Source organism: Rhinatrema bivittatum, unplaced genomic scaffold (genome assembly GCF_901001135.1).
Source record: "Rhinatrema bivittatum unplaced genomic scaffold, aRhiBiv1.1, whole genome shotgun sequence".
Classification (NCBI taxonomy): Eukaryota; Metazoa; Chordata; class Amphibia; order Gymnophiona; family Rhinatrematidae; genus Rhinatrema; species Rhinatrema bivittatum.
In genome coordinates, this window is record NW_021821199.1 from 72,494 (window position 1) to 84,036 (window position 11,543).

The 11,543-nt window shown below is 37.8% G+C and overlaps 1 protein-coding gene across 5 annotated transcripts in view; it reads right to left on the minus strand.

The window, feature by feature from the left end:
* LOC115082516 (myocyte-specific enhancer factor 2A-like) overlaps window positions 1-3,535 on the minus strand; it is a 65,057-nt gene extending 61,522 nt beyond the window's left edge. For 2 of the 5 annotated variants that reach the window (XM_029586745.1, XM_029586743.1), the window contains exon 1: window positions 2,554-2,680. In XM_029586745.1, the coding sequence (XP_029442605.1) occupies window positions 2,554-2,619 (66 nt within the window). In that variant the 5' untranslated portion in view covers window positions 2,620-2,680. Of the gene's footprint in view, window positions 1-2,553; window positions 2,681-3,429 lie in introns of those variants that run through there. The other 3 variants (XM_029586747.1, XM_029586744.1, XM_029586742.1) reach the window with 3 other exon arrangements.
* Window positions 3,536-11,543: the final 8,008 nt, after the last annotated feature.

Sequence of the window (11,543 nt, forward strand, 5' to 3'; positions counted from 1 at the left end):
TCCTTTAATGTGGAACAATTTACCTTTTACTCTTTGTATAGTAAGAGACTATGAGGATCAGAAAAATGATTAAGACTTAGCTTTTTGAACACATTTTCAAATAGTGACTTGTTCTGTGCTACTTTTAGACTCAATTGTATTTTATGTTTTAATATTGTATTATGTATTATTTGATGTTATTGTATTTTATATGTATATTGTACACAATTTTGCAAATTTTATGAAAATTGGTATAACAAATAAATATTACCATTACAGGAAGGGCAGGGGGTGAGATGGCCATTAAGATGATCTACAGTATGGTCTGACCCAATAAGGAGAATGGGTTTAGAGGAGTGGAGTTTTCAGGACTAGAGATGAAAGAACTGAAAGAGATGAAAAGTCTGAGGCACATCTGCCTCTCCCTGTGGTACCTGAACTGGAGCTTCCTGAGGGGTTTTCCAACAGCCCTTGCGGAAGAGAAGTGAAGTTGTTTTTTTAAGGAGCAGTAGATCTGAGGAAGAAGAGAAGTGAAGTTTGAATATACAAGCCTGAATACTGAGTTGGAGGCCATGGGACCAAGGGGCAAGGTGCCTGCTGGAGCTTCAGCATAGATTGAAGGACCTAAATCTGCCAAAGAAATGGAGGTGTTTTCGTCTGGATCCACTCCTGGGGGCTGTGAGTAAAAGATTGTTTCTAAGAATTTAAGCACATCCTGACATTGCAGAGGGCCTGGGGAAAGGCAGGGTACTAGGAGTGGGTAACTTGTGAGTAGAATTCTGAATTGACTTTCTGGGGTCTCAAGCCTCTTTGGAGAACTGTGACTTGTGGGAATCTGAAGTGTTTGGGCCTTTTCTTCACGAAACTTAAAGGTGAAGGGACAGTGAAATTCTATTCCTGGGACTACAACTGATCTGGGAGGGAAGAGGAATTGTGATATAGCCTGGTGAAGTTGTGAATTGTTTTCACTGAGCTAAGAACAGTGAATTTTTGACCTGGAACTGTTTGCTGATTAAGAGCTTTATCACTGAACTGATTTGAACTGCAAACTTGTTTTCCCTCTTCTCTTGTTTGAACTAATTAATTTACAGTAAATATTTTATTTTTGGAGCACAAGTATTGGTGTGGACAATGTGTTTTTGTAAAGTGTCTTTGGCCCACTTTGGCCTTGCAGGAAAAAAACTGTCCCCAGTCCATGAGCTGAGAGACAGTGTACCCCACCCTGCCAGAACCGGACCATGTTCCCTAGGGCTGGGAAGGTGGGGTTACATATGGAAAATGAAGAAATATTTCAGTGCTAAGAGAAACAACCTCCTGTACTGATTTACATAGGTCTAGGAATACCCATTGCTATATTCATGCTGTTTATACCAGAAAAAAAAAAAAGGGCAAAGAATTGAAATACAATCCTGTTCTAAAACAAAAGATAACCAGAGGAATGAATGGATTGTTACTACTTCTGTGGGAGCACCCTAGGACTTTGTACTTTAAAATATTAGATCTGACTGCAACACTGTGTATATTATGCTGTCATTTGCTTGTGTAAGATTTTATATATGAATAAAACTTTGCAGCCAAATAAAACACATATTTCAGATCATAAAAGCTAAAACAAAAGTCAAGAACAGAAATAATTCTACTACTTTTCTCCCCAAAGATTTTTCTAATTACCCAGTAAAGTCCAAACTATTCATTTATTTAACTCTTTTCTATACCGACATTCATGATCATTACCATATCACATCCGTTTACACAGAACAAGGGGTTATAACTTTAACAAACCATTTAAACAAGAAGCAAAGTCAGGTGGGTGGAGAGAGAAGGTAATGATCATGCAGGGGAGAGAGAAGAGAAGGTAATGCTGCTGCCAGGGGTGAAGGGAGAAAGAAGAAGTGGTGATGATGCCAGTGGGTGGAGGAAGAGGGGTTGGGGAGAGGGAAGGAAACAAGGTGACGTCAGGAGAAAGGGAAGAGAAGGTGGTGATTCCAGAAAGGTGACGAAAGAGGAGGAGGAGAAGGTGGAGGGAGAGGGACGGTGATGATGCCAGGGTGTTGGGAAGAGAGAGGAGAAGAGAAAGTGATGTCAGAGGAAAGAAAAAAAGATGCCAGGGATAAAGAGAAGGTGGTGGTGTGCCACGAGGAAATGATTATGGCCATCGCTGCTCTAGACAGTGACACCTTCTATCCTCCCATTCAAGCCCTTGTTTAATCTGTCATTCAAAACTAGGAGAGTTCAGTTTTTTACAATTTACTGCTACCATGATTTTAGTTGCTATTACATGCGTAATTAGCTGGTGGTCCAGTATAACATTTTCTCCACAGTTTTGCTGAGGGATATTTTTACAGAAGAGCAATTTTCTACTTCAATTATTTTTTCAATATATGAGCAATTTATAAACAATCGAAATAATATCAAAGTGCCACAAATTGACAGACTTACAAATATAAAAAAGTGTATTAACATAGCAAACTAACAAAATATTACATAACAAAGCTCTAAGGAGCCTGACCAAGTAACATTCTTATTCTGCCACGGACTACTTGCTTCATTCTGTTTTAAAATTATGCCTCTTACTGTAAAGAAATGGTTTTCAAAATGCAATTGTGCTTCGTGAAATACCGAAAGGTCACAAGCCCTCATCAGTAAAGCTATAATTCCTTCTCCAGTTACTTGGCATCTGTTGTGTATCCCACACACAAGTGCCTGGACCTCCCATTAAATCAGAGCAGGGGGGAGCAGGTGAAGCTCTGTCAGGCACCTGTCACTGCACTCATCTCTCCCGCTCTAAACCAATCCAGGGGACGGGTTCCTGGACTTAGCCATACATGGGCCTGTTGTGTAGGGACTCTGAAGGTCGGATGCTCTTATCCTCCTGACCCTTCTCAACAGCTCAGGCTGCCAGTTCTCTGCGGTCTGATATCAGTTGGGAAGATGTTAACACTCGCAGTGCTGGAAAGCCCAGAGGAATTTGATTAGTTATAGATTTACTTTATTTCCCCCCCCAACCATGGCCTGAAACTTTAAAATCAGAAATCACTACAGTTCCTGACTCATTGGAAGGCAAATTATTAGAACTGTGCTTGACTTTAATTTCCACATTTGCAAATAAGGGACAGAGGCGATTTTTCTCATCATTTTAGCTAATTTTTGCAATGCTGTTTCTAATGTCTGCACTTGACTACAACAGAAAATGAGACCGTACTAATTGCTGCCATACTGCAAGATTTATCCATGTGTAAAAATGAAGGGTAATTGCTCTGAATGAGAATATAATTGTTTGGAACAGAGCTGCAAGCATGCCATCCTCTTCCTGCACTGCTCACAAAGAAAATATACTATGGCAATTAAAAAAAAAAAAAAAAAGTTCAAATTTGCACACAAAGATTCAGCTTGCTTTGGTAGAGTTGTTTTCATTCTGATAACAATGGGGTTAACCCTGCCATGACTCACCAGGAAGGAAAATGTCTCAGTATCTCCAGTTTAAGCTTCTGGAAGTCTTCACCCCAGATGGCGTTCCTGTCATTGTGCGAGATCTTAAAGCTACAGTCCACTAAATTCAGATAAGTTGGAGAGTCTGAGGGTTTAATATCCGTGACTGCCTCCTTATCAGGAAAGCATTAACTGTCACCATGAGGACTAGTTACCATAATAAGGGGGATCTTTTTTTTTTTTTTTTCTTTCTGGCGTCTTTATCGCCGTTCAATGGTGTAATGGCAAAAAAAGTTTGTCCAGTGCGGTGGCTGCTAACAAATGGAATGTTCTAATCTGTGACGAGGGCCGGGCAAGGCCTGTGGGAGACAGGACAGTCTTCATTTTCTCACAGGCTACAAACTAACCTCGATAACAGGGGGGAAAAAAAAAAAACAACTGAAAGGTCAGGACAGCTGTCAGCTGAGACTCGGTTTTACAAACAAGGGCTGGCGCTGCTATTCATAGTATTCTGTACAGGTTGCCTACGAGCAACTGGAAAATGAATCCTAGCAAAATGAAAACCGTCTCTAGGCAACAAGGTTTAGAAAAAAAAAAAACCCAACATGTGGAGAGGGAAAAAAAAAGGCAGAAAAAGGCAATATCCATCTTCTGATTCACATTTGATGCCAGGTCTCAAACTGAATGCAATATGGTTTGCTGAGTTGGCTTTATCATGATCAAACATTAGCAATTACGCCACTCAAAGACAAATGACACGACCAGCTATTTTCGTTGCTGCCAAAAAACTTGTTTCCAAATAAATAAATGCTCCTTTTGGAAAGAATCAAGTTTCTTTTCATCCTTGTGTCTACATTTTCAATATATCCTTCATGAAAATATATTAGGAGGATGAAAGATTTTGCAATAGGTTTAATCAATCTCGTAGTGAGACATCACTGCATTATGAGGAACCATGACTAAATTATCTTCTTTTCTACATATATATATATATATATATACACACACACACACACACGATACATATCAGGTATATATTATATTTACATATATGATATATATATATATATATATATATATATATATATCTCAGTACATATATCATGTATATACATGATATAAATCGTGTATGTATAGATATGATATATATATGGGAATCTTTCTTTTAGCATTAATCAATTAAATAATTATTTTGCTTCCATGCTGATTAATTTACTAAATTTATCATTTGATGTCATTGCCATTTTAACATTTAAAAAGCCCTCTGGGAATACGTGAGTTCAGATATTCTGGGAGTTCCTGGTTAATATGTTCCTTACGTGAGATTTTCCGAGATTAACTGAATATAAACATTTTTTATATATCGTTACAGACACTGGCATACAATTTCCAATGCAACGCTTTTAGTGGCAAAACAAGTCCATTACCTGCTATTAAGTTCACTTAGAGAATAGCCACTGCCCTTAGCAATGGTTACATGGAATAGACTTAGTTTTTGGGTACTTGCCAGGTTCTTGTGGCCTGGATTGGCCACTGTTGGAGACAGGATGCTGGGCTTGATGGACCCTTGGTCTGACCCAGTATGGCATGTTCTTATGTTCTTATGTCCCCATGAGGAAGCAGATAGCGGCGAAACAACCAGGCCCTTGTCGGGCTAAGAAGAACCTTTGTGGTTCTCGCTCAGAAAAAGGATATTTAATACTGCTGAGTTAACACGGGTTAAGAACTGTTGGGGCCCTCACTTTTAAAAAAGGATGTATAAACTTGTTGATTTGCCATTTGAATTGATCCTTCTGCATCTATGAACTATGTGAGCTAAATTTTCCAAGGTTAGAAAGCTTGGTGCACGTCAACAGGAGTACTTACAAATAACGAGTTACATGTCAAAACACCAATATATGAATTAAATAGCAAAATGAAAAATCCAGTCAACTCTTAGTCACGCTTTTTGCATCTCAAAATATTGAATATTAGAAGTTTTTATACATTATCGACTGTATTACCATATGTAATATGTGAGAAATGTGTACTTTATTATAGGCAGCCAATCAAGCCTTTGCATGCTTTATTACTAAAAACTTTATCAAACATAATATTTTATGCATTTTTTTATATTATTTGAATATTGTATTGTTCCTATAATTTGTGAATATATTACAAATTATATTCAAAATCCAGCTTCAAAAACTTTCCAAAGCTTTTGGCAGATGTCAGGCTTTCTTCTGAACCTTTTTCAGCATTCTGTATACAAAGTACAGAAGTGAAAAATCAAATGGGTGGGCAGGAGAACAAAACACTAAGATGCATTAATGAATTCCTTATAGTACGTGGAAGATTTTCACTTCCCTACAGAAAAAAACAGTGCCCGATTCAGAGAGAAATGTAGGTCTACGTAGGTTCTCTTGTGCACTTATTACCCTCTATTAATCCCTTCAATGCGTCTATTATTAATTTGATATACCACAAGTACAAAGCTTACTTCTGCAAGCAATACCCTGCACACTTCAGCCTTATTCAGATGCTACAGAATTGTTTCATTCTTGTTTAAGACATTTCCACAAACCTGACAAAAAAAAATTAAACTACTAGGACCAAAAGATTCTGCTGGCGTTCTCCCAGAACCTTGACTTCTATAACCATAAATCCTGAAGCCATGCAATATGTGCTGCAATGTTTTTCTTTTCTTGCCCTCTGCCAGAAATGTGAGATCAAAGGACAAAGCCTTGTCAAGAAATAAGATTCTGCTTCCCCAGGAAGAGATGTTCGTTATGCAGAACATTAGAAGACCCTGATATATAAAACATTCCCATGTTTTCCATAATCCATTCGCCTTTTAAAAATTCTCAGATGGCTATGTTGTAGAAAGGCAATGACAGAACCTATCTTCTTTTAACCCGTCCTTGCACTTACAGGGACTGCTTAATTTCCACCATATGAACAGACTGATGAGACAGGCTTTGTAACAGAAGCAGCTACTGTTTACTGGGCTCAGCTAACATGGTTATTTGGATACATACCTTCAAATTATTTGTGAAATATGTGACAGTCCCCCCCCCCAACCACCAAACAAGCAGTCAACTTCTACAGTTCTCTGCCCTGGGCTTTTCTGGAAAAGGCAGACTATAAATAGAAAAAATAAAGCATAATTTAAAACAAATAACCTAAAAGTTAGCTAAGATGTATATTACAGCCTTACACCCTCTTAGGAAGAAAGCAAGTTTAAAAGTGGCCAGTAAGGTCAAGGGCATAAAAGTGCTCGTTTGTTCCCTCCATTTCAGATCTATAGACCCCTACTGTATGAGGAGTAACAGAGTGAGCAGTCTTCTGGTGAAGGCCTCCCAAGAATGGAGGAAAAACAAATATTAAATTTTATTTAATGTCACAAGGTGGATGGCATTCTGTATATCTGGCATCAAATACTAGAAAACTATATTTAATATCAATATCAATATTAATTATTAAAATTATATTTAATATCAATATCAATATTAATATCAATATCAATAAAACTATATCAAATACTAGAAAACTATATTTCACTGCACAATGTTAATATCCATAAAGAGACATCACTGCACAATGTAAATAAGTTACCTCTGTAAATTTTTACGCTACTATCCTTATCTCCTTCCTCTCCCAGTTCTACAACCTTGTTTTATTGTAACTTTTGCTTCCGTCGCACTTGTTAAAAGAACAGTTTTTGCACCCCCTGTTATATGTAAACCGGCATGATATGATCTTATCATGAATGCCGGTATAGAAAAACCTTAAATAAATAAATAAATAAATAAATAAATATTTACTCTTGTACATTATTTTAGCACTAATGGGGCCCCTGGATAGAAAAAGAAATACAAGGGTCATGATAAGAAGTTGGCAGAATTTCAGAGGAAATGTGATGAAATGCTTCCTTACTGAAAGGATGGTGGATGCCTGGAGTAGCCCTTCAGAGATAGTAGAACCAAAACAGTACGAGAATTCAAGTATGTGTGGGGCAGATGAAGAGAGTAGTGGTAAAGCAAGAGAGGAAATAACCAGAGATCAAGTGGGGCCTGATGTGATACAATGGAAGGGGACAATTGGGCAGACTGAGTGGGCCAACTTGTCTCCACCATCTGTAAGTAGCCCAAAAGGTACCACGTTAATCCTAAAAGGGTCAAATAAACTCAACTGTCTCAGGTGTGATAGCCTCCTCTTGCCTACCTAATGATTGCCCACATCCACCATCCCCATCCCAATTTTACCTATTGCATTTCTGAAAGAAATCTGTCAGTTATTCAAAAAGATCTTTATTGGATAGATATAGTTGCAGCATAGGCAATTCATACAATTTAATTGTTAAACATTCTAAATCCCTAGGGGTGACCATGTCCTTGCCTGCTGAATTTTAATTCACTAATAGTCAATAGTATCATGCTTCAGCAACGTAGCGCCATTGGGGATGCAGAGCCTCGCTCCTCAGGTTAGCCTGCAAGTCGACCACATAGTGTACAATGTCCTGGTCCATAAAAGAGCAGGAATTATTTATTAAGCATGCCAACCCAATTTTAGGTGGCAAGCTGGCCAATCCTGGCTATCAAAGCCAAAGACTTGACAAGCAACTCATCTCAATCTCACCCACCAATGCAATGTAGAAGCTGGAATACCCGCTAATTGGTATTCTCTGCCCAGCCAGTTTTCAAATATTGCAATTGCTGTGTGCCTTAGCCAAGTACGGATCAGCTCCTTTGTCATTGCAAACATTAGAAGCAATAGTAACCGGAAAGATCTCCTCAACTGCATCTGGGGGAAGTTGCTAAACAAACTCCTCCTTTGCTGTATGAGTGCTTTACATCTGCGGGGATGCATTTCAGTCTCTAGTATTTGGTCAGCTAGGCTGAAAATTGTTTTATGATAATGTCTTTTAAAATTTAAGACAGCACTAATGCAGCTTTTTAAACTGAATGTGCCAGATATAAACAGCATTTGTTTTGGGCTAACACCCAAAATAAAAATGTAAGGTTTTTTTTTCACATGCACGACTATTAAACAAATAATAAGTTCTTTTCCCTGTACTATATATTTTTGAACTCTTGGAAATAATCAAGTTTAGCAGACAGCACTTTTACACATTTCTTTTCCATTAAATATGCAATCACATTAAGACGATCCAACTCTAGAACCCATTACTACCCACTAGAGTTTTATAAAATATTTAAAAATTAAGAGGTCTATGTAATAGGAGCTCAGAAGATGCAGGGACTGGCCATTCAGTCATTGTTACATTATATCCCACTCAGACAGTTACTCATCAATCTCAGGAAGACTCGAAGCTTGAAAGCTCATCAATGTTCTTGCTGCACCTCACAATCTGGCTAGTAAAAACTATATCTTGTTCCAAAGGCTGGAATCTTTCCAATAGATTGCAAATTTGCTATTTCCCCAACTTTCCACCTTTTAAAACTAGCTATCAAATTTCATTCCGATGCAAGAAACACTGCATTTATGCAATGTACTACTTGCAAATCCTAAAGATTTTGTGAAGGTGCTATATAAAGATACAGATTTTTTGGTAAAAGCTTATTCTCACTAAAAACCATACTAGAGTGAGTTGCACGTCAACAGAGTTGTTCAATAAGGGCTTCATTTACCAAGTACTTTTCCCTAAGACACAGAATAAGAGAAAAGCCTTAGTAAATCAGGCCCTTAAGTTAGCTATGCATAAATATTGAGGGGTGAGTGTACATTGCTGTTATGACCAGACATTGCTCCAAAGTCAAAGGCCCTTCTGGAGTAAGGAATTTCCACACACCTGTTGAGTGTGGTAAAACTGCCTTTTCCCAACTCTCCAGCTCCAATGACTTGCAGCAGGTTTGAGGCTAATCAAAACTTACACCCAACTATACAAAAAGAGAGAACTTTTTTTCATGGCAAAAATTCGTGTACGTGTGTATTATGTAAGGAACAGTATTAGTTTGGAAAAATCAGAATCCACGGATTTCTTTCAGCACTGTAATCCTATTCTATTTTGCTTTAAATGGAAGACACTGCTGCTTTGGACCCTTTTATGCTTTTGAAATTAGTATTTTACTTTTTAAATAAACAGGATTATGAATCCCAGAATGTAGTACATTGGCACTGGATCATCTTGTCAAGGATGACCTGGCTCAAGTGACAACTGTATCCAGACTCTACATGCTTAAGCATGGCTTCAGTCATCACAGGGAATACACCTGTACCTGCCACTTTTGGTTTTTTGCTGCTGTCACATTTTCTGGCAGGAAAGTTTGTCAGGACATCTTGCAGTGAGTCTCTAGAGTCATTTCTTAATCAAGGGCAATGTCCATTCTACATAGAATTTAGACAATAACTGTATTGCTACGTCTGAGAGACATCACTCTTATTGCAGCTCTCTACAACAACTCATGCTACAACCTTCTGACTCCAAATCACCAAAAAGCAGAAGTAGCAACTCACAACTGATGATCTTGTGTTTTATTCCCAATTATAAATCTTCTGAAACATCTACCTGTGGGGTATAAGGTCTGGCTACTAATTGTGATGGCCAATTTGCATGATTACTTCCAAAGGGTAAAAGGAGGAAGGAATAATTTAATAATCATGAAATTACAATTGGGATAGATTAGCAAAGTGTTAAAGTAGTATCTGAATTTCAGAAGCCTCTCTTACTCTACAACAGACATCTGTGAGCTACATACAGTTCTGAATTTTAGGATATTCAAATAAATATTTATCATATATATTTGTACATACTTGGTCTAGAAACCCAGTTAACAATGCATATTTGAATTATTCTACTTACGCTCATCAAGTGCTAGAAGCATATGCAGAAATGTGGCTATCTGGTGTCATTTTAAGTCAGATAATGTAAAAACAAGAGCCTAGGTGGCACTTTGGGCCATACTAGGCCACCAGAGATACTAAAAGTATGATTAGGAAGGATCAGATTGGGGTGGGGGTGGGGGGGTCCTACTGTTTCAAAGGAGTATGGCTGGGAGGCCTTCACAGCATGAATTCTAATATATATATATTAAATATTTTACTGCCTTGGGTGAACTCTAGCAGCAACAGGGCAGGTGTGAGATGGGGGTCTCCCATGACCTCCGCAGGGGTTTCTACATGTTGGGGAGGAGAGAGGGTCATTTGGGCCTTTTTTAACTAGCAGCCCGGGGAGCACTGGGATGCATGTGAACGTCCCAATGCTCCCAGGGAAAGTTAGCTACAACTCCCGATTTTAGCTGACGAAAATAATGCAGCTTGCGATTTATCAGGCAAGCAGTGTTATTTTATTTTCATGAAATCGAGTAGTAATGAGCTGCTCTGCATGCATTTGTAAAAGCAGCTCATTACCATTTTTGCGTTATTGAGGACAAAATACCACGTTATCACTCATGCAAACCAATTACTGCACATGAAAGTCCCTTTAGATTGTAAGCACTCCAGGGATAGAAAAATGCCTACAGTCCCTAAATATAATTTGCTTTGAAGCGACTGTCCAGTCACAAAAGATAGTATACAAGTCAAAAATTATATTACATTTACGTTTTCACATGCAAATACACACAATAGACCAGATTTTCAAGAGCATTTTTACTTAAAACTGGGTTTTACAAGTGTAAATACACTTTACCTATGTAAGTGGGTTTTGAAAATTGCTACAATAGTATGTTACATTTACATGCTAACTCCTTTGAAGATTCACCTGAATATCACTTAAAATGAAAAAATAAATCTTAGTTGCATCCCTCAATTATTAGTGTTTATCTGTTAAAAAGTGTTTCCTCTTAGATATGAACATTAACAATTAAAGCACATTTTTAAATGCTAAAACTATTAAATATGCAATGAGAATATCAACATAACAGATTTTTTAAAAAAATACAAAATGCATTGAACATGTGACTATACTGCCACACTAGGTTCTGCCAAAAATTGAAGCAAACATGCAACTTGTCATGTATATAAAAGAAAGTAACAAAGGCAGCTGAACACATTTTCTAAATGAACAATATCTATTATGGCAAAAGGAAGGAAATAAAACTCTACAGGAGAAAATCACAGCAGGCCTGTATAGGCTTTACAGCTCTCTTCACCTGCACTGTTCCTAAATGTGCTTTTGCTAGTCGATCCCCTTT